General features: G+C 40.7%; 1 protein-coding gene across 6 annotated transcripts in view; it reads left to right on the top strand.

The window, feature by feature from the left end:
* MTUS1 (microtubule associated tumor suppressor 1) overlaps positions 1-23,278 on the top strand; it is a 92,481-nt gene that overhangs the window by 68,315 nt on the left and 888 nt on the right. For 5 of the 6 annotated variants that reach the window (XM_009277395.2, XM_009277396.2, XM_009277397.1 and 2 more), the window contains 7 exons: positions 7,700-7,766; positions 16,373-16,587; positions 17,136-17,241; positions 18,260-18,333; positions 18,438-18,533; positions 21,086-21,202; positions 22,553-22,650. In XM_009277395.2, the coding sequence (XP_009275670.1) occupies positions 7,700-7,766; positions 16,373-16,587; positions 17,136-17,241; positions 18,260-18,333; positions 18,438-18,533; positions 21,086-21,202; positions 22,553-22,650 (773 nt within the window). Of the gene's footprint in view, positions 1-6,672; positions 6,859-7,699; positions 7,767-16,372; positions 16,588-17,135; positions 17,242-18,259; positions 18,334-18,437; positions 18,534-21,085; positions 21,203-22,552; positions 22,651-23,278 lie in introns of those variants that run through there. The other variant, XM_019471558.1, reaches the window with a different exon arrangement.

A 23,278-nucleotide genomic window follows, 5' to 3' on the forward strand; every position in this document is an offset into this window, starting at 1 on the left:
TACACCTGGGTATTCAGAATGGGTTACAGCTGGAGAGAATCTGGAGTTCTGTCCTATAGCTACTCCTAGCAAAAGGTGTCTTGAGAAAAGACAGTTTTGACTGAAACAAACTTGGTGTTTCAGGCAGTCAGTGTTGCTTTCCATGAAGAAGTTGATTCTCATGACTACCATGTTATTTCTCCTAATTATTTTTTTTCAAGAAGATGCAGAATTAACAACTAGCAAACTAGATGTATCTATTACAAAATCAAAATTAAAGGGAGCTGTTAAGTGGAAGAAAAAAAATAACATCTTTGCTTCTTGTTTCTCTCTTTTGTTTTGTACTGTCTTTTCAGATGAAATTCTAAACAGCCTTAAAAATGGAATGATGTAAAGAAAATACTGTAATATTGTGCTCAAGCATAGGATGTCATATTCTAACATTTCAAAGAACTTTATCAAGATAATTATAATTTTATAGACATGAGAACTTAAGTTGTGACAGTATAACTTGTCAAGGCTGCATGGGATCTGATGGAGACTTTGTCATACTCAGATGAACTGAGACAAACTTTAGAAAATACTGAGAAATAAGTAATTGCTTAAGGTAAACTTATTTTTTATGAGACTGGAATTTTTACAGGAAAGGAGGGAGTCATTCAATGTGACAAGTGAAAACTAATATTGGAGTTCAGAAACCCTGTAAAGTAGAAAACAAGCTGTTAGAGAAGTAAAGCTAAATAGCCCATATTACTACATCTGGACCTAACTTTGTAAAGCTATTGCATGAAGGTGGACATCACTTCTAATGGGAAAACAAGATCCCATATGAGAATAAGATCCCGTGTAAAGCTTGTAAAAGCATAAAGAGCCCACAAGTGTACGATCTGTGTTAAATATGTAGTAACTCAAAGGAATCCTGTTTGGCTGTTTCTCTGCTTTAGTGTTTCACACACTAAACATCAGGGAATAAACATCTGATTCTCCATAAATGTACCTAGCAAATGAGAGAAGTAAAATACTAGAAATTACAGTGAGTCTCTATCAGCTAATCATAAGTGTTGTATTCTGAGGCTTAATTGAATTCTGTTTGAAGTAGTAAGTCAAGGTGAAAACTGATTGCCTATTTCATTTGGTAAGAAGGCAATGCATAACACGAACAAGGCCAAGAATAATTTGGAACTAGTCATTTCACTCTATATTTATTGATTTGAGATGGTTAATGACATTTTCACTTTATTGCAGTAATAGTCTGCTGCTCCTTTCAAAAATATACATGGAGCAGAGCGTGTAAATCCTGTTTGTTGTGCCACGTCCTTGGCTCATTTCTTTAGCTTGCTTTTGCATCCGAGTGATGTGAGAGAAATGACATTTCAAGCGTTTTTTAACTGGGGTGGGGAGCAGGTGAGCTTAAAAATTTGTTTCTAAAATTGCTGACTTCTAATTAGAAGATTTATTTAGAGGATTGGGTTTTGCCAGCAAAGAAGGAACTGCGACTGGTAGAAATACTGTAGTATAAGGAACAAAATAATCAAAGCAAATGTCATACTGCAAAGTGGATATGAGTGGCCTTTTTGTTACCCCTTCATAATTACCTCCAGGCTATAGCTGATGACACGAGTGACTGGAGTTTATGCAAAGATGTGACTCAATTTCTACATTACAGCCAATGATGATGCTCATCTTTTCATGACTGGTACGGCACAAGGATGGAGTAGACTCCAGTTTCTAATGCTTTGTCTGTAAGAGGAATATCTTCTCGGATGAGGACAGACTCATCCTATATTGAGGTCTGTTGACAACTGAGACTGTACCGGTATTAAAAAACATCTAAATTATGATCTTTTCTTCCTTACAAATGAAGTTCATCTCCTGTAAGGTCTAAGTACACGTTACAGTAGTGCTTGCAAATAACTATAATTTATTATTATGTTTTTAAGATGCTCAGTATTTCTCTCTGAGTTTAATTTTAGGAGTAAGTGCTTGTGGTTTGACAGCAAATGGCTTGCAAAACTCAGGCTTTTCTTCCCCAGAATAAAATTAATTTGGCCCTATATATGACAGTAAAAGACATTTTAAGTGATTCCATTCTTAGCTGCGCTGATGAATTTCTGGTTTATGTGCTCTGAACAAATTTTATTTAGTCTGGTCTAATAAAATGCTTTTTAAAAAAGCATTGTAATGTTTCTATATTTAACACTTAATGTTCTCCTCCTGTAAGTTTTGACTCTTGAAATTACTTGTTTACAAAGTGTATTGCTGATAAAACTAGAAGGCTGATCTACAGCCATCCAGATCAGAGGTGTTTCCACCTGCCAGTTCTGCCTGTGACAGGTACAGTTGCTGCCCTTTGTGTGAGACTCAGAGCTGCCTGCCCACATACTGTGGAGTGCTTGGTACCGGCATCGTCTGGGCCTTTCTCCACTTTTTCCAGGCAGGGACCATGTCGCATCCCACCATTAAGAGGGGAACGTTCCAGTATGGTCGCTGTATGTTTGTGTCATGGGGAAAAGTCCCACGACACGACCTGATTCCCTGAGATATTTCAGGACCTAGAAGTGGGTTGTGGCTGTTCCTTTGCCATGTACTAGTGCTTTGCAGTTTTTGGTTCGTGCAATGCATAATGCTTCTTCTGAACCTGTTAATGGATAGAAGATATAAGGCTTCACACAAGTACAATTTTGAGGAAGATCTGGGAAACATTAATCTGAGGATGAAAAATTTAACAAAACCATCTCGCTCAATGACGGAAGCTTGCTAAGAAGTTTGAAATGCCACATAGCTCCTGGAGGAGGTGATACATTGCATGGGGTAGACTAGGCAACTGTGATAGGTAGCTTATCACATAGATATTGGTGTGACATAGCTGCTTGAAATTAAAAAAACAACCCCCCCATATTTTGGTATATAAATGTGAACTTTTCAGTATTGGTTCTTGTGAATTCTTCTCTGTTCAGTACAACTCCAAAAGAGTACACATTTTGTTTCCAGAAGGAGTGTGGTTGTTTAAAATGTGAACTGTGATGTGTGGATAATTACTAACAGATGGGCGGTGTTAGCTTATTTGGATATGGATACTTGAAACCCATTTTCTGCCATGGTTTGCTCTTTTCCATTGAGTAGCTGTTGAAGGACTTGTAGCTCTTAATATGGAGGAAAAACTTGCAAAACGTGACTAGGGCTTTTCGGCCAAGCACAGCCTATCTGCGGCTCTCAAAGCCTTGACTTGCAGGCAGAGCATGGGGCTCCCACACCAGGGCCACCTCACTGGCCAGCAGCAGGACTGTGCTGAGAAACCTGAAATGGTTAGTCCGGCTAGTCGCACGTCCTCTCTAGGAAACAAGAGTTGCCAGTTTGCCATAAAACTGCATGCTCCTGGATTTGGGGTCTGCAACGGAGCTGTAGGATGCCTGAGGAATACCCACCCATTCCAGCTTGAGAACTGCTTATAACCTGAGCTCTCGGAGGTATCTCATGTCTTTCTCATGTGAAGATTTGGTATAGGCAGGAAGATTGGCTGCTTGCGTGCTTGGTATAAATACCTTTTTTGTTCATTCTGGGATGTGGACTTTTGTAGAGCTTCCTGCTTTTAAAGCAGAGCGATGGAAACTGTTCAGATGTTGATGCATCTTCACCCTCGTTTGTATCTAAAATGACCCTAGGCTGGCCTGTTTGAATCTCAAGTTGTAGCAAAAATAGCTGGTTGCTAGCAAAAATACTCTTAAGCCTGTAACTGGGCTGTGTAACTGCCAGTAACACAAACATGAGTGAGAAATTTTTTAATTTATTCCATTCCAGACTTGGTCATTTTTGTCATCTTGAAACTGTCATGTTCTCTACCCTTGGACTTCCTCTACCTTGAATCTCTTCTTTTTCCATCCAGTTGTAGTGGGGCATACTTCACCTTCCCAAGTCCTTGTTATGGGGCACACATCCCCCTGAACTCGCTTGTCAAATTTTCAAAACATGAAGGATTTTTAACTGCCTAATCTTTCACAGAACAAGAAATGACCAAGTCTCCTTCTTTATGCTGAGAATTTTATTGTAGCATCTGATAGCAGAGGTGCACCACCCTGATACTGCCTGCGGCAAAGCTTCTATCCCCAAACTCTGTTCTCGTTCCTTCCTACAGCTTCCATGTTTATGGTAGGGGGGATGTTTTGGCTAAAGGTCAACTGGATTTCTTGTGCACCTACAATAGGTTCTTTTGAAATAAGAAAAATAGGTACCAGTGTCATCCTACATGATCTTGGCATAAACTCATAAATTGTGCCAGAAACAGCTTTAAATTGGTATTGAATACCCTCCTTGAGTCTCTGACAGCTAAGTGAGGATAACTGCGACATTATCTGGATTAATGAACAATGCTAAAATTGCTTGGTCCTGTATGCTCCCACTTGGTTCTGCTCTTTCAATTTCTGGTATTGAGTTTTCAACTAAAATCTTGTAAAGCATAAACTAGAAGGTTGCTCGATATTCCAGCCCAAAGCACTGTCTTTAAACTAAATACTGAAGATGGCCCTTACTGGATTATTCAAGTGGTCTTTGGTATTTCACTGCACTTAGATTTCAGGTCTTGGAAACTTTCATGTTTTCTTGGGGAGAGCCCCATACCTGGAGCTTCAGTTCTCAGAACTTAGATAAAAGTGTGCTAAATTAACTGCTAGTTAGTCTGACAACTTCATGTGGCTGCTTAACCCTATGAGCAACTTACTCTTCTTATTGTAGGCTGGCAGTCTCTATGGCTAGCTTTTTCTGAATAGATTCTTTAACAGGAGGTGATGATACAAGTCTGTCTGGATTTCTTGATCTGCAAAACTATGAACGGACAAGCTGGAGGTTGAGGCACAAGGTTAAACAGCACCAGTAAAAAGCAAAAGGGTTTAAGAGCAGCAGAAAGCAAGAAACATTTAAAAAAAAAAAAAATTAGTAAGGCAGTGTTATTCTACTTTATTTTGGGTTTTTAGTCTTGGACAGTGTCAGTCCTTTAGTATATTCTGATCTCATATGTCCTTTGCTTATCAAATTGCTTTAACTAAAAACCAAATACAAAATGTGTGGATCACGAAGCAGGCCTTTTGGAAACACTAACCAAAAATGTTAGCGTTTCCAAAGGGTCTGCAGCGTGGTCCAGCCACTAGGCTGAGGGGGGGAAACTTGAGATCTTTTACTAACAGAGTGGGCTGGGAGAAATCAGGTTCAAGGAAGACTTTTTGAGAATTAGAATAAAGAATGAATATGCAAACCAAGGGGAGGGGGCACATTAAAAAAAAAAAATAATCTAAGTGTGTTTGTACACTAATTTAGTAATGGACAGGGTTACTGTAAAAGCTTTGGAAAATCCCATCAGGAGCCCGCAGCATGAAAATAAAAGTGCTTTGGTAATTAACTTGCTTGCAAATCCACTACGTGATTGTGTCCCAGCGTGCTAGGATGTGGCTCAAATAACTCACTGCAGCATTCACGTTTTCATCCCTGGATGCTGTGTCCGTCGCAGGAACTGGTGTTGAACAGGAGCAAGATGACTCATCTCTCCTTCCTGAGCAGGGAGGAGCAGGGCGAGTCCTTTCAATAACTGAGCTCTCTGCTCTCCTGAGAATTTACTGTGGAGGGCGAGGCGTGGCTTTCAATCTTAGCCCACTGTCACTGTAAAAAGCTTCTAAGTGCTTAATGTAAAACTGCAACACAGCTACTTAATACCCCTACCAGTGTGTCAGTGTCCAAATAACTGTTAAGACTGCTTAAACTGTAGTGATTAAAAGGGGATCTTTCCCATACAAGGTCAAAAATACAAATGTTTCTAGTAAAGGCCCGGCCCTTTCTTCTAACCAGCCTTTTCAGCTGCAGAATTTCCTATAACTGGCAGCAGATGAGAGTGTATAGCATAAAAATTACTCATTTTGATTAGTCTTGTGTCAGATCTTAATACATGACTGGTTTCTGGGTGCTCATTCCCTCTATTTTTTTTTTTCTGAAGAACAGTGTGTTTTACTGCTTTATTTGTTCTGCAGGCATGCAGTGAGTATTCCCCACTGCCAGGACAGGGTGCTCTTAACTGTGCAACCTGGTGACCAAGTGCTGATATTAGCCTAGGATTAGGCTGTGTCAAGGGTGACTGGGGGTAAACAGGGAACCTGCTGTAAAGGTGAGGTTTTCCCTGGGAAAACCAGGTGCAGGTGTGGCCCTGTCAGTGTGCGAACTCATCTACCGTGGTCAGTTGTGTAGTAGCTAATGGAAAAAGTCTAAGTGATTTTTGGGCCAGTGCATTTTTACTGTTTTTTCTCTAATGTATCCTAGCTGAAGGAAAAGCATGCAAAGTGAGTTTCAAGCTCTTTGCGTGCGCAGGGGCTATGAACATAAGCCTGGGTATTGACAGCAGCAAAGCTGCTGTAGCTGTGGCTCTCCCATTCAGCTCAGGCCTCCCGTGGCTTATTTTTGCATCAACAAATTAAGTGTGAAAGCAGTGTATAGCAAGCTCGAAACAGCTAAAAATAAGCTCCATTATCCGCAGAGAAGGGCAGTGTTCCCTTCACGATTCCGGCTGCCGTTTGAGCAAGCGGAGATTGATCGGTCTAATGTCTGGGGCTTGCCTTTCATAAAAGAAGGGCTGTGGCTTTAAGTAATCGCTGACTGCTTGTGCCAATTGCAGAAGCTGCAGTATCTGCCGCTGTCGGGAGCAATCGGCGCGGAAGTAGGATAACCTGCAGAGGCAAGGTCCAGCGTTGCTGCTTGGCTGCAGCCGGACCAGCCTGGCTGGTGGTGCTGCCACCTGCGCGTCGCCTATGAGTGCCGGGGGGCTGAGCAGGGGGCTGCCGGAGCTGGAAGATGGGCTGCTCTAGCAGCAAACTGTGCCTCTATTCTCAGTGTGCTGCAGCAAGGGTAATTAGTATTTGTTTCGCAGCGCTTTTCTGATGGCAGGGAGCTGGACAGGAGCTTGGCTGTGAGCAAGGTGAAAGCGCCCCGGCAGCGGGAAGCCTGGACCTTGTCACCTCTGCAGTGCAGCCATGGGTGCGAAGTGCCTGCCACCAAGCCACGGAGCGGCTTGGCCGTGGCCGTGCCTGCGCTTCTCCCTGGGGTGCAGGTCTGGGGGCAGAGGGGCCTGGCCGGCTGCCTTCCCCTGACTGAGGCGCAGCTCCTAGGCAAAGTGGGGGATGGATGCTTCTACTTGTTTTGAGCACAGATTTGTTACGATTCTCTTGTTATAAGAAACATCATCTATCTTAATTTTAAGAACCACGAGCAGTGGGGTGGGTTGTATTCCACTTTGAACAGGGCTGTGCCTTTCCTTCGTGGAAGACTGGGCATTTAGCAAAGTTTTTGGTTCTGTGTTTAAGTAAGCTTAAGATAAATATTTAATGCATGCCTCTTTCACATATGTACTATACTCTTGTGCCCTTGACAGCCATCAGTTGATTTGTTCCGGAGGCTTATGTTGCTACACCCATCATAAAATATATAATTAATTGCTGCAAACTAGGATTTTAATTGCAGTGTTATCCTGGAAAAAGCTATTCTTTGTTTTGAAGTATAATTTCCTTAACAACAGAAGAACATCTGTGTATTTTGTAACAGCAGAACTGTTATCCTAAATGATTCATATCTTGGCTTCTTGCTCCTGCCTCTTGTTTTCCTACAGAACACATGTAAGTTAATTATTGGAAGGTGCCCTGCTCAGATCACTAGTAACCAAATGTTTGGGTTTGGTTTTTTTTCTCTGCAGAGGGAGGAAGCACTGAAACAGCATAAAGAGTTGTCTCAAGAACTAGTTAACCTTCGAGGAGAACTAGGTAAGAATTTATTCTTGTGTTCTTCATGAGAACAGAAATGCAGCACAACAGATCTGCGGAAAGACAGATGCCCTGGTATTGTAACGGCAGTCATTTAATTCCCTGACTGAATTCTGCCCTGATGCTTTAATTGCTGTATTTCTCTGGAGCCCTGACAGCATGACCCCAGGTTCACTGAATTCCTGGCACTGATCTGACTGTGCCTAGTCGGGCCTCCTTGCAAAACATGTGTCTGATGACCAAAGCACTCACTTTCTTAAAAATGAGAGGATGGCTGACAGTATATATACTTGTGTTTGATCCCTAACTTATTTATACGCTGTCTTCTAGAGATTTGCTGGCAAAAATCAATAAACCTGTAAAATACACTGCACAAAACCTGCATTTTGCCTTAGTGGCTTGTAGGTGAATGAGTGTGAAATTAACAGAAGGAAATGCTATCTGGCTAATGAGATTAAATCTTTTGAACTCATCTAGTGGACAGCTATAATATGAAATTGAGCTATAATGTGCAGGGGCTGGTTTTGCCAACTTTAAAGCTTGATTTAACTGCATTTAATGAAAATTTCATGTGATTTATTTGAATTCAAAGCAGAATCATCTTGTGGAGTGCAAAAAGTCATTGGATTGAAAGTGATAGCACTTGAAAGTGAAGTTAGCATTTCATAAAAGCACACTTCTGTTGATGAAGCCCCTTTAAAAAAGAAAGAAAAAAAAAAAAAACCTTTGAAAGCAGAAGTAATACATGTGGAGCAGTTTCAGATATGTCACTTACTATTGAAAAGTTGGAAATGTTTATTTTCACATGCTTTGGAAGTTGAGTATTGTCTCAGCCAAACTTGAGTGTGAATGTTGGTCTTGTTACATGCAGGTGGTGCATTTAATGTTTAGATTTATTTTTTAGCACTGATTAATAAGGCGGGCATTCCCTGGCAACTACTCAGAGTTGGAAGCTTGATGGGGAGGGAGGGGTCTCCCCATCCCCCCAGCTGAAGCAACAGAGCACAGCTTCTCCACTTGTCACTATTACTGTCGTCCAATCTAGAGGGTTATGTTAAAATGCAGCTTTCTGGGAGCTTTATTTGATGCTACATAAAATTGCAACTGTGTGAATGGGGAGTATCACAAACAGAAGAAAGCCTTGCAGCCTAAATGGGTAGACGAGAGTACCAAAGACACTGTAGAAACATGTAGCATTTCTTTCTTGGAAGCTTAGTACTAAAAATCTGAGGCTTTTCTAGAGCTTGATGCAGTCTGGCATCTGTCAAGCTGCATCTTTTAACCTTCCTACTGACGAAGCACCTGGATTGCAGTTTTGCAGATGTTTCAGGCAGGTCTCAGTAGGGGCTGGCTTTGAAAGAGCCTGGCCTTCCTCTGCCTTTGCATCCCTCTGTACTGCCTTGTGCCAGCACTGCCGCCCGGGCAGCCATGTGCTGAGCCGTGCGGTGAGCTGCCTGGGGACCTAAGCCAGCTGAAAACTAGTGGCTTGAAGTGCTGTTTTTCCAAAGCTGCCTGGCCTGGCTCAGAGTGTGGCTGAAGGAGCACTGATGCCGAAGCAGAGAAAGGGGAAGAAGCAGCAGTGTGGAGGGTTGTGTCCCCCGTCAGCTGTAGCCGGCACTTCTGTCACCCTAAAGTGACAATAACAAAACTAGAATCTTAGTGTGGAAATGGGCTTCTTGCATTCCTACAAAGTTGTGTTACAAACATTATAAACTAGATTTATTTATTTTTATGTACATATGTGTGACTTTCTGGGCAAACCCATTTGTTTACCTTGTCATGAAAATGACTTCAGAAAGATTGCTTATCAGAGCAAGAAAGTCTCTATTCTTCCATGTGCTTGCATCTTCAATATTATTTTTCCTTTATCAACCTAGGTACTATGTTTGTCACTTATCAGGAGAGGGAAAATTGAGCTTAGATGGGCAGACCAAAAGCTAGCCAGCACTTTTGCCCATTACCACTTTTTGAAGTTTGTTTTTTGTTTGTTTGGGTTTTTTTGAAAGCTTAGTTCTTTCTAAGGGTGCCTCACTCTTAAATGAGCTTCCCATAAACTTGTTACCTTCCTGCTTTGACTAACAGCCTGCTGAGCTCATATGTGGGACTCCTGTTGCAAGAATGTCTTTCAGTGAGTTGATAACTAGAAAAAATGTCAAATACAGCTGAGCTTGATGGATCTGTGACGCCCGAGTGCACAGAGCTGTCAGCCAGCAATGCTGGCCGGTGTGCTGCTGGACGAGGTCGTCAGCCGTTCCCCTCACGGAGCTGATCTTACGGGGTCAGCTCTGCAGGAGCATCTGAGTGGCAGCCTTGGGCTCGCTTCCCTTTGTGAGGTTTCCAGACAATGGTTTCAGTGAGACATTTATCTTCATGCAGCTCCTTTGTCTTAACCACATCACACATCCAGCCTGTCTGTACTTCTCTCCTCAGCATGTAAAGGGAGTGGATTTAATCACAGAAATTTAAAAACTACACAGGTCTTCAATTCTGTCTAGCTTTAAGAAGATTTGTTTGGTTTTTTAAAAAGTTAAATAAATGAAGCCAGCCAGACCTCATTTGTTGACAAGGTGTGAGAAAAGCATTCTTGTAATGGTAGCTTTAGCTGAAAATAATCTGTTTAAATACACACCTGCTAATCAGCTTTCTGTTGCCACTGTTCAATGGATATAGCTGAACTTTATGTCAAAATAGCCTATGGAAATCTTAAGTACCGTGAACTTTGAGTCACAGTATGATCTAGGCACAGATTAGCTCAGAAAGTTAAGTACAGTTTGAGTCTTACTTTGGCCGTGTGGACATGTTTCGTGGAGTCCCAGCTGCTGTGTTTTTCATGCATGTTGGTTTGCTTTTGGGAACAGGCAGTCTAGGAAGAGGAACCAGGTGTGCCGAGCTCGGTATAGACTGTGCCCTGCATGTTGCCGAGTTTGAGAGGAATGTCTCCTGCAGCTCACACCCTGCACAGTCTGGACTCCTCAGTTTCTTGCTTTGAGGTTTAATTGTGCATGCTCCCAAGCTCCTTCATTTACCTTGCAAAACTAAATTGGCTTGCTGTCAAATTGTCCGTCTTGCTGGGTTATTCTGTATGACCCTTTCTACCAAAATACCTTTTTGTTTAATGATTTAAATATGCATTACGATCCCAGAACCAGCCTTTGGCAGTGACCGCGTGGCTGCGCAGAGCATGGGGAGGATGGTTACCGGACACTGCTTTTTGCTGTCGGTAGCTGGAAACATGTGTGAGGGTTAGTAATGATGATATATTTGGGGATGGGCTTTTCCAGAGGAGTTCAAATTCATTAACAGTTGGGTTCTGAACTTGGGTTTCCTTAAAATCTCCAGCCACAAAGACTAAACTTTGTAGTTTGAATGTAAACACCTTGATTCTGGGAGCCTGGACCAGGTACGGATGTCCTGTTTGTCACCTGTTTCCCTTCTTATTAAGATGCAAGCTAGTGTGTAAATTATTTCTAGTTACCTGTTTAATTACGTAAGTAGAAATTGCAAGAGCTGCATATTTCTTCAGAGGTACGAAACTACTCCTCTAAATTAATTGTGCTCCAAATTGTTTCAGAGCCTCTTTGCAACCGTGCTGGACACGATCCAGCTCAGTCCTGCTACAAAACAGCAGGTGCAGAGCTGACTCAGCCCATGTGCGCCTTGGCCCTTTGAAAATTGCCATTCGTGAGCCTTTTTCAGTGGGCTGGAGAGGCTTGCATGTATCCTGTACAGCCAGCCAAATGCCTAACCCTCTCTCGCCCCTCCATTTGCTGCATTGCAATTGATAAACAGTATTTTTTTCCAAATACCTTTATGCTATTTTTTATTAATAAACGACCTTTAAAATGTTTTGGAGATTGGGATAAAAAAGACCATTGTGTTTTACAGACAGATGGAGTGAATGTGTTTTAGTTTTCAGGTTTTGGTGATCCTTAAAAATACTCAATAGTAGGTAGACATTTCTATCAATTATTTGGGGCAGGGCCTAACTTGCCACGAGTCATACGCTTGCCTGGCTGCTGACACTGTAGTGTTTGCAGCATTAGGGGATAGGAATTTGCTTTCTGGCAGATACTTGAATGCTTCAAATATGTATTCAACCATACCCACATAATTGTAGCTTAAAGCATGCTTTTTTTGGTCTACCTGCCTCGTTCAACTTGCCCAAGAACAAAAATATGAAATGTGGCTTAACGTCCTGTTCCGTTAGTCTCGTTATGGAAGTAACACCAAGAGAAACTTGGTCATAAACTTGAAAGCATATTTGGGTAGAAGAATTTCCAATATTGAGAATCTGCCAAAACCATGAATTAATTATTAGATAACATTTTTTAAAAAATACTATATGGAGAAGGAAATGAGCCTTTATGTCTACAGTAGACTTACTGATCAACATATACAATAGATCTTGCAATGTGAAATATAAAGTTAGAGCAATAAAGTGTTACGTGCTGTGACATAGCACCATGCTAAATACTTGATGTTTTTTGGTAATTATCCCCTTTTCACATCCCCCACATCTATTAAAATGCTGCTAGTTTACTGTCCTACTGACCTCTGTTTCAAAACGTCAGACAGTCTAATGGCTTTTCATAAATCATAATTAGACCAGTGAGTGATTTAGACAACTTTATGAAGATAACTTTTTTGTTTCAAGACAATTTAATTCAGGATTAAAAAAATCCATTATGTTTTATCTTCTTAGAGCTATGGTTATGGTGACTCTTAGGGGAATGTAAGTCGATAGATGTTTTTATGTAAGCAGTTTAGCCATAAGGACTGAGTTGGGTGATGAATTGTTTTATAATTAGAATAAGAAAAAACTAAATTTTGTAAGAAGGAGATATACTGCACAATTGTAAGGTCTTATCTCTTGGCTACTTTTACTGAAAATATGAAATAGATTACTTGGGGATGCTAAGGCAACTTTTGTAGTCCTCTCCTTCAGCTGGTGCTACTGTTCATGTGGTTTGGATCTGCTGCCATTTGCACTATGGCAGGGAGTTGCCACGTGCCTGGTTCTCCACACTTCTCTTTTGCAGGCATTTGTTTTATGGTTCTGGTGCATACAAAGCTTTGCAATGGAATACCCAAGATGCAAGTGGCCATTGTTAACTACTACAGATGAGTGTTAATATTAAATGTCAAAAACAGCATTTCTGATCTGAAGTTACGCTGTTACCAAATCTCAGAAACTTCCTGTGATTGCCAGAGGTCGTGGTTCTGTGCAAAAGAACCAGGATCTTCGTTTGTAATAAACAGGTGTTAAGAACCCTAAAAATACAAATTAATCTTGCTCTGTGTTGTAATAATACAGGGAGAGACACTGTTGTATGATTGGGAGGAGAGGCTGGGACAACCAAGTGGGGGGAAAAATATTAATGGCTTTGCTATTTGAATAAAGAAGTAGATCTTGCTTCTGGCTGCCAAGTATTCCATTCCATATGCTTTATCCTTAAAGCTTAAAACTGTTCGGTGTGACAGATGAGATTGAACAAACTTAATGGACAAATGGATAGCGTATCTTTTCATCTATATGGCTTGATTTTTCTCTCAAATGCTGTTGGGCCATTTGTCTCCTGTTTTCTTGCTCAAGGTCTGTGGTCTGTTATAATGTGTGGCATAATGAAGACGTAGGATTGCGGAGGGAAGTGCTTTAAGAAGGGAAAGAAAGCACAGTAGTCATGTACAAAAACTCTGAAGCATGCCCTTCAAGTGTCTCTGAAGTGGATGAGAAGTGGAAATAGAGATTTTGTGTGTGCTACTGAAGAGCACATGTTCCAGTTACAAATTTTTCTTCAAAAATCAGCACCAGTTCAATGAGAAAACTCTTTAAGTTGGGTAACCATCAAGTTTGGTTAGTTTTCTAGCATCCCCTTGCAGTGGATGAGTGGCCAAACTAAGACATTAGTTGCCTTTTTCACGGCTTGTCCCTTTCTTAAAACAAGGCAGTGTACAGTCATAAAATACATGATTCAGTCTAGAGATGGATAGGGCTGTGCAAAATACTTGCTGCAGACACTTGAATCTCGAGTATGGGGACAAATTTTGGTTTACAGGACTTCTCATAATTACAGATTGACAATTCTTCAGGTGCTTTTGCTGAAGCTTCACACGCACAGTTTCATGATACTGGGAGCTCAGTGGTGGTGCGGTGGTTCTGCTCCTTGTTTGGATGGCAAGGTTTCAAGTAAGGCTTGTGATCTGCAAGGAAGCATTGCAGTCTCCAGCTTTGCAGAAGCCAGATGTTACCTTCAAGGTAACACCACATTCAAGTGCCAATGCAAGTTTTAAAAGTTTTTGTTTGCCTTTGTAACATTAGTCTTCTCATAAATCTGAATTGCAAACTGGCCAAACAAGAACTGATGTGTCTCTTTTCTTTGACAAAGGCGTGGTTTGCTGTTTGTTTTTTTTCTGAAGTGTTTTGCATCATCTGAAGTTCTGTGTGCTGACATCTAAAGATAAGATGATAGCACGTTCTTTTAGCTAAATGGAGGCAAACGAATGGCTCTGGCCTTACGCATAAAGAATTGGATGCTTGCTTCTTCCTCTGTTGGTTTTAAAGGAAGTGGATAATTTGAAGCATTTTGCTACAGTTATCTCAAATGAGGCATGTGAGTTGCCTGCCCCTCAGCTATACCCCTCTTACTCTGCTATAGATGGTCAGATCCGTTCTGCATGTGGCTGGCTGTGTAACATCTCCATTTGGCCCACTGCCTGGTTCTTTGCATTATAAAGTAATGTCCCCTACCTATGATGTTTCCTCGTCCCAAAAAATGTGACAATATGAGTATCTATATTCAATAACATTACGCCAATGTGATGTGATAGAAGTGTGAATGCTAATTTTTCCATTTTTCTCCAAAGGGAGCAGTTATAATAGAAGTTTGTGGAAGGAATAAAGACAGGGAAATAAAAATCTTTCTTGGTGGTGGTATAGAAAGTATAGAAAACGGTGAAATCTGCTTGGGTTGCAGAGAATGTTGTGGTATGTTTCAGTTGAGCCTTTAGTTGTATCGTTGCCAGTCATGGGATGAACAGCTTGGCTCAAATCTGTCCTGATCAGCAGATCTTTCACACAGACCTAGCGCAGAGCTAAGCCTGCTGTTAAAACTAATTCAGGTAGACACATGTGCAGATTGATTTCCATACAGTACAGCTCACTCCCTTACACTTTCTAGTTCAACTGCAGGTTCCAAGTGATGGCAGCAGGGCTAAGACTTCTTTACAGTTTCCTTAAGAGAGTGCAAGTATCATTCGTCAAGTTACTTGCTCTTGAGCCATGGCAAAGAGAGAATTCGACATGTCTGTAACTTGAGGCACTCTGCTGGGGCAGGCTGCTTTCCCTAGAGCCGAGCCCAGTACTGCTTTGGGAATCGGTCCTTGAAGATACTGTAATTTATATATTTTAAGGCTTAAACACAGCTGCGGTGAGAATTTCCTGCACTGCCTGTACAAAAATCCTTGAATCTTCCCATGCTTTTACATAGTTTATATTTATACTGTTTGGGCAGTGTGCCAAGCTGCTATAAAGTGTGTGTATGCATGACTTCTCCTGTATTTGACTCAAGATCAAGTTAACATTTTAGTTGATTTTTCTCTTAAGTAGACACTCATCTGACTTATTTTAAACTAAAGCACTAGAGTCTGTGTAGAAGCAGTTTTGCTTAAGGTCAGTGACCACACGCTTGTGTTAGAGGTCCTGTTTCACCTTGCTTCCAGGCTTTGGGTGCAGCTGGAACTGCATAAGGCGCTTGCTCCAGTCATATTAACAGGAGGAAAATGATTCTTCCTATTTGGGCCTGTCTGGCTGGGGTTGGGAATGCTAAATTTCAAACTCAAAAGTACAAGTTACTAACTTCTGTTTTGCCTTTTAATCAGCTGTAAATATGGGGGAGACAAACCTAGGCAGTCGTCTTAGCTGATCTGTATGAATATAAATGTAAAGAGAATTACACAACATTTCTTTCTGTTTTCTTAATACTCTGTACTTTCTGCCTGAAACTATTCTATGTCTTGCATATTTAAATATCTCGGGCATATGCATATTAGCAGTACGTTTCAGATTGGCGGTTCTGTATCACTCTGTATCGGGCAGTCCATGTCAGGCTAGAATTGCTTCTCTGCTGCATATCTGACTGAGTGTAACATACTGAACGGATGGTCTTCAGGATATTAAGACCTTCAAATTTAGCTAAGTGGTTTATATATCAAAAAGTGAAGTACTCTGACAAATACGCTACTGAAATGGGATCAAATTAGGTGAAGTAGCAAATCCAATTAATTTTTTTATTGGAGCACTCCAGTGTCTCTCGTGAGACATTCATTCTTCTATGTCATGACAAACTGTCACACTTGTGCTTTCTATATGGGTTCCTGGCTTAACTAGATTCAATTAATTCTTGGCATAAGAAACACTGAACTCGGTATTTTTGCAAAGAGCTTTTAATGTGTCCTTGGAGGTGGCACTCATTTCATGGGTAAATGATATTTGTCTTTGTATAACCGTGTTGCTGTGCAGAGTGTTCACTATCTTTAATACTTGTAATGAAGATGGTGAAATTAGCATTGAACTTGATCCAATTACTTTTTTCTTTTGACATCTTCAGTAACCACTTCTGCAGCTTGTGAGAAATTGGAGAGAGACAGGAATGAACTGCAAGTTGCTTATGAAGGATTTTTGCAGAAGTTAAACCAGCAACACCACAATGATTTAGCTGAGCTGGAGGAGAGGCTTAAACAGTTTTACACTGCAGAATGTGAGAAACTCCAAAGTATCTGCATTGAAGAAGCTGAAAAGTACAAAGCGCAACTCCAGGAGCAGGTTTGTGACATTTGAAGTAGAAATGTTCTTTAGCAATTGCTTTCTGCTACAAATAAGCCTTCAGATAATACTGGTTTTTTGATTAATAATGGGGTTATTTTATCTAATGTGAAACTCCCCTTCATTGCAACTGTAAAAATACTGCTGCACTAAGCTGTCCAGATCTTAAGCTTGTGTTTAAACATGGTGGAGATTCCTTGTGTTCTGCAAGCTTCAATGACTTCTGAAGTTCCACTGGATTATTTGAGGCAGCTTAAGGTTTAAGATTTATAAAGACACATCTGGCCTGTGACCTTGCTTTGCAACAGCTCCATGTGTGCGACAGATGCATACATCGTCCTGCTGGTAGCGGTAAACTGTAAGGCATCGTTCTCAACTATTGGGTGTTGTATGTGGCTTAGCTTTTTCTGTGACCATCTGTTAAGTGCTACCTAGACTATTTAAAACGTGCTCGATGTACTGCGTAAAGCCATTAGAACAATGCTTTAAATGAGAGGGTTAAGTTGACATGTGTAAGGCGGGGGGGAAATCATGTTGTCTTATTGCAGGTGGACAACTTAAATATCACACATGAAAACTTTAAGCTGGAACTTGAAAACAGCCACTCGGAAAAAGTAGAGGAGCTGAAAAAGGAGTATGAATCCTCTTTTTCAGGCAAGTATTTTGTATTCAAGTACATATGCTATAGTAGTGCTAGTCACAAACAAAACTATTCAGACTTTTTCATCTATACGTCCATTTCATTGTTCTTGGCAGTCAGCTATTTTTAAAAACATTGGCTGAATTCCTTCTTTTGGAACTGAACAAGTCTCATTTTAAGTACAGAAATAACCATGATCCCATTGTAGTTGAATGAAATTTTTAAAACAGTTTAAGAGCGGACATGACTTTTTCTTTCAGTAAAAGATGCCTGAATTGCAGTCTGCCCTCAAAAATCTCAAGTTAATGAGTAATTGCTCCCACCCCCCTATTTCTATAAGGAGCACCTCAAAATTGAAATTGAGGATAAGTAGGGTTGTGTGCTTTCTGGACTGACACGGGAATGTTGAGAAATACTACACGCTGTTCACAGTGTACTGGGGCAAAGGTGGTTTTTCAGGGAGGGGGTCATGAGCGTGCTCAGATTTGAATGGCATTGCATCTAACTGATTTAAGTGATGACGATTTCCATCCTCCCTCCAACTCCACTTGATAGCCAAGTTTCCAGCGATACTTTTGCGTCACTAAAATTGGTGACGCTTCCACTGCAATCAAAGAGCAAACTCCTCTTCGTGACATCTCCAAAGCAGGAAAAGAAATGTTTTTCTAGATGTTTTTGGAAGACAACATTTCAACTCTTGCTGCGTTTCCCATCAGAACCTCAGCCTTTGTCAGATGTGGCTCTTGCGCTCAGTTCATCCATTTGCTCCATGTAGATGAATGCTTTCAAAATTGACACACTGTCAACTAATGAAATAGATATGTGAGGGGACAACCAACAAATCTGAGGCAGCAATAAATCTGATACTGCGTACATGCTTTGGATCAGTTGATGATAAATGTTCTTTCTGTGTTTTCATTGACTCTGCATCTGTGCATATGTGTATTGGCTGGCTTTTCATACTGCTTCTTTTCACAAAGAATTTTCATGTCTTATGCGGTATTAAAAATCTGCAAAAATAATTTGTTGCAGAGCTCAAGAGTACTCATGAATCTGAAAGGAAGTCGCTTGAAGATTCCTTTAAAGAGAAGCAAGAATTGCTAGAGGTTTGTTAAGGGTTGGGGTCATTGCGACAGTCTAAAACTTAAAAGGCAGTTTGGAGATGTGCACTGAATTCTTGGCCTAACTATACCATCTCTTTTCATTTCAGAAAAAAATCGATGAATTAAAATGTGAAAACAACTCTCTGAGTGAGAAGTTGAAATTAGAAGAGCAAAAACAAATAGCCAAAGAAAAAGCCAATCTTGTAAGTCTCGATCTTCAAAAGTAATGCAGATGAGCAGGTCTTGTAAGCCTGGGTTTATTTTATTGCATAATATGGAAGGTTTGCAGTCAACCCTCATAGGGCTCCCGTGCTTATTAATATTTTAGGTAAATGGCTCGCCTGCCAGAAGTTTCTCAAGCACTACAATGTTGTGTATTAACCTTACCAATATAAATCTGTAAAGCTGTTGACTATCTAGGTCAGTGGTCGAAGTTACAGCCTAAGTTAAATTGAAGACCTACGTGTACACGAAATTTGTACCATAGCTTTCTTCTAGACAGTTGATAAATATTCTAATGGCTCTATGATCAGTGTGGGCTTACATCACTACTACAAAACTCACTTCTTGTACTTGAGTATTTAATGCATTTATTCAAACATTGATTCATACTTGTTGCCGATTTATCCTTCAGATAAACTTTTATTTTGTCCTGCCTTTCTTCCCAAGGCTGCTGTTATCTGTGATGCTCCTGGGTTAGAAATGTGCTCTGAAAGAGGTTTTTCATGCACTGGGACGGTTAGACACAAACATGCACGTCTTTCCGGTTACCTGGAAATAACTGGAATACCACTACTATTGCTTATCCCACGAAGAGAAATTCCATGCTTAAAAACTCACTTAGGATGCTTCTAGTAGAAGTTGCCCTAGTTTTCACTGGAATTTATTTTTTCTCTCTTACTGATTATTGTAGTGGCAGGACAGAGCTGCCGCAAGAAGAATCTGCAACCGCAATATGTTGCTGTGGTTGGGAGAGATGATACCAAAGAGAATGTGTTGTACGCTGCACTTGGGAGTTTGAACTGTATTACATAGGTGTGCTCAGATGTTTAATTTAAAGGAGCAATAGTCAAGTGCCTTTACATAGTTGCAAATGCACTTTGCATTCTGACAGCATAAGACACATCATAAGCTTGAGGCTTCTCTATGGAGAAATACTAATTTGACCCAGTATATTCTTCTGTACTAAACACAAATTCTGCACTATCAGAATTCCCATTAGCCCTTTGCAGACAGAGGTGTATTTCCAACTCTCCAGTATTATTTAGACAGAGTCGCTTGATGTTCCCAGCTTTTTTGCTAAAATCTTACTTAGGCCTTTCAGTCTTTTTATCTGGCTCTGTGTTCTATGAGTAGCTAATGTGGTGGCTCAGATTTAACTTTAAAAAGACACTTTAAGATCATTGGGGCAGAGGAGGGAAAGAAAAAAATTAAATGCAGCTTACAGTATGTTCAAAATTTAATTTTTTGAGGATCACTTTTCTCGCTAGCTCCTAGATTCCGTGTAAAGCCACAAAAGGGAGAAACGGAGTTCAAATTGTCTGCCGCCTCCTCTGAGGCAGCACAGCACACACCACCCACACACAGACTTCGGTTCAAAACAAGAATCGCTAATGCCACAGCCCTTAAAAACAGGCAGGAGAATGAAATGTGTAGGTGATGAGGCCCATGTTACTTGTGAAATGTACTGGCTCTGTCCTTGTGGGACTGCGCCCCACAAAAATGCAGGCATTGCCCGCTGAGTCTTAGGTTTCTGATGCGGCAGTGAAACTGTTACTCAATGCGGTACACCAGTATTCTTACCCAAATATGCTAAAACAAGTTTGTTTTGTTTTTAAAGATAAACTTAGTTACACAATGCACTTAATCATTGATTCATTTCTGTTTGTGTTCCACTTGGACTACCTGGAAATGGATCGAGACTTGCTTTATTTCTCCTTATTTTGCCTGTGACTTTGCCTCTGAAATGTAGAGAATATGTTTTACTCTGCAGTGTGTGACTGGTTCCTTACTCTGGAAAAGGGGTCCCTGAGGAAACCAGATCTGACCCTGCCCTGTCCCCTTCTTGCTCTCCCCTCCACCTCCTGGAAAACACCAAAAAAAGGAAAAATACTGTATTGTAGATAAGTCATGGATGTGCGGCAGCGCAAGATGTTTATGTGCAATGGCATTGCTGGGCTTTAAGAAGAATGTAAAATGAAAATTTTCAGTTTCTGCCCATGAACCAGCTACCTTCAGACTCAAAACAGGGAAAATCAGCTACAGTCAAGTTCATAGCTTTAAATTTCTTGTGCTTTTTGAACTGCTCCAGCATCTGAAAACTCTTCAAATGTTTACTCTAATTACCTCTTGGGATGGGTTATGAGTAATATGAAATAAATTTTGGAACTCCTAGCCTTAAAGGAAGCCTTTGGGCACTCCTGCAAAACAAGTTTTGTTGTGATGGCTTTAGTGCCTTCCTTTGACTCACAAGGGTTTTTCACATTTGTGCATAAAGTGTTTTCTGAACAGCTTCAAAGGAAAACTGCAACTGTCCACCTACACCAAAGGACAAACAAAATCAGAAGCGAAAGTGGTAACAGATCTGTTCTTTTTTTTTTTTTTTTTTTTAAATTCTAAACTATTCAACTTGATTTCACTTAGAACAAGTAACTGTCGTTACCATATTTATTTTCTCGCTCTTTCTAAATAGCAGAGAAACACTTAAATTGTTCCTGAAATTCAGGGTACTAAGCAAACTGTGGAAATCTTTCAGAAAAACCCGCAGATTATGTATCTGGAACAGGAGCTGGAAAGTTTGAAAGCAGTGCTGGAGATCAAGAATGAGAAGCTCCATCAGCAGGATATAAAGCTAATGAAGATGGAAAAACTGGTGAGTTTTTCTTGGGGTCTGGCAGGTTTGGACCGTGTCTGAGTTACGTTCTGATAATGAGTTCAGGCTGGTCAGACTTACGTGCGAGGATTAATTTTTTTTTTGTTTATTTAAAAGGAAACATGGAATGATGACGGGACATGCCCACATTGCAGGTACAATTATATCTGCATTGGGCTGTAACGTAAAGAGGGGGAAGGAAGCACCAGACGCTGTAAATGACCTTTTAACCACTTAAGACAACTACTGGTTTGCATAAACTATCGCTGAGTTAGTACAGGGTTATCTGGGAGCCTCTTCCATGTTTCCTTTCCTCTTCCCTCTCTTCTTCCCCATCCCCCCAAATCAAAAATCCTTACCTGCTACGTTTGCTTGAGGGTTATGGAAGATAGACTGCACTGTCAGGAAAACATTAACATGGAAATGATCCTAATTAAACAAGAAGGGATCAAATACGAAATGGAATAAATGTTTTCATCTAAGGTTGATTAGCTTAGGTCAATCCCTTTAGCTATTATCTTCAAGCTACTTCTTTAGCTGTGCGGATTTGCTCCTGATCTGTGCATAATTCCACATGAAAAGGCAATTTTGGGGGCAGAACTTGTAATTGCTTAGTATGCTCTTACTTGTGGCAGGACAGGGGCCTTATCCTAGGTGGGGCCTTTGAACACTGTTGTAATACTTGCTTAAGCAAGATTTTAATGAGGAAGTATAGAAGGAGGTTTGAATACAAAGGAATACATTCATGTCAGTTGTTCGGTATTGTACGGCATCGTATGTTGCCCTGGTCTACAACTACTAGTAAATTACTAGTGAACCTTCATCTTTTCTGACAGACGCTGGCCACAGCGTAGAAGCCCTTGGACCATCCAACCATTTAATCACTGTTTTTCCTTAACTTTCGATAACATCCTGCAGCAATGAGGTGGAATCAGGAGAGCAACAGGGAGAGCTGTTTACACAGGGGAGCTCTTGAATTTGTCACATTAGCGTGTTATTTCTAGACAGTCTTCTGTCCGCAACAGCTTCTAAAACCGCTGCCCGTCACTGGCCGAAGTTACTAGAGCGTGCTGGTTAACTAGTGGATCCCTTATCCGGTCCTCCTTTGTTGGCATCTAATCAGCACAAGTGGCAAAATGCCACTGTTACGCAAGGACAAGGTAGGTAGGATCTGTCTGACCATTACAGAATGTTAAGCCGTGATGGCAGGTCAGTCTCACGCTACTGTAGGTTTTTGCACTTATCGTAACAAGGTCTGCGAACTCCCGATTATGAACGTCTATGATAGCTCAGTCAGTATCTTGAGTGCATGTATGGGTTTTATTTTAAACTGTGACCTTTTTCTCGTAGCTGGAGAACAACACAATCTTAATGGATAAATTAAAGAAGGTTCAGCAAGAAAATGAAGAACTAAAAGCTCGGATGGACAAACACATGGAGCTTTCAAGGTGAAAAATATCTGTGGACTTTTAGATGTTCTTATGAACCAGGGGAAGGTGTTCCTGTGACAAGAAAAAAAATTCTGTGTAAATATTAGTGACTGGAATTTTGTAGTGCTCTGTAAAAGAACACGCCCCTTTCTTCCCCACTTGTATTCCTATGTAGCAGAACAAGCAGGAACAGATTGTAAGGGGGTAAAGGCTCGGTATGTTCTTCGGTGCTCCAAAACTGTTTCAGGGAAGAAAAAGCAACTCCGAAATACCATCTTGTTATAGATTGGCTCTTTAAGTATTACTGGCTTGTGAGCTAAACCTGGTTTTACTTATAACCAGCCACCTCAGTTGAGTGATTTGTCCCCAGTTTAATCAGTGAAAAGACCAGTGTGTTTTATTTAGCAATAATGGCAATATTTAACATTAATAAAATGGGTCTGAGGTTCTCCTAAATTCAACTATTGCTTAAATGGATGGGCAGACCCTTCCAGTTTGAAGGAAACTAAAGAAATGCAGCTTCTGTGTAGAGCTGAGCCTGTGGCAAGACCCAGAGGCTCCAGCGTGGCCATTTAAAAGCATCTGTCATTTTAAGTAGGACAAGTCTCACTTTCCAGATGCTCTTTCTGGTCTTCAGGAATGTTTA

This window comes from Aptenodytes forsteri, unplaced genomic scaffold, assembly GCF_000699145.1.
Source record: "Aptenodytes forsteri isolate BGI_AS27 unplaced genomic scaffold, ASM69914v1 Scaffold65, whole genome shotgun sequence".
In the NCBI taxonomy this organism is placed as follows: Eukaryota; Metazoa; Chordata; class Aves; order Sphenisciformes; family Spheniscidae; genus Aptenodytes; species Aptenodytes forsteri.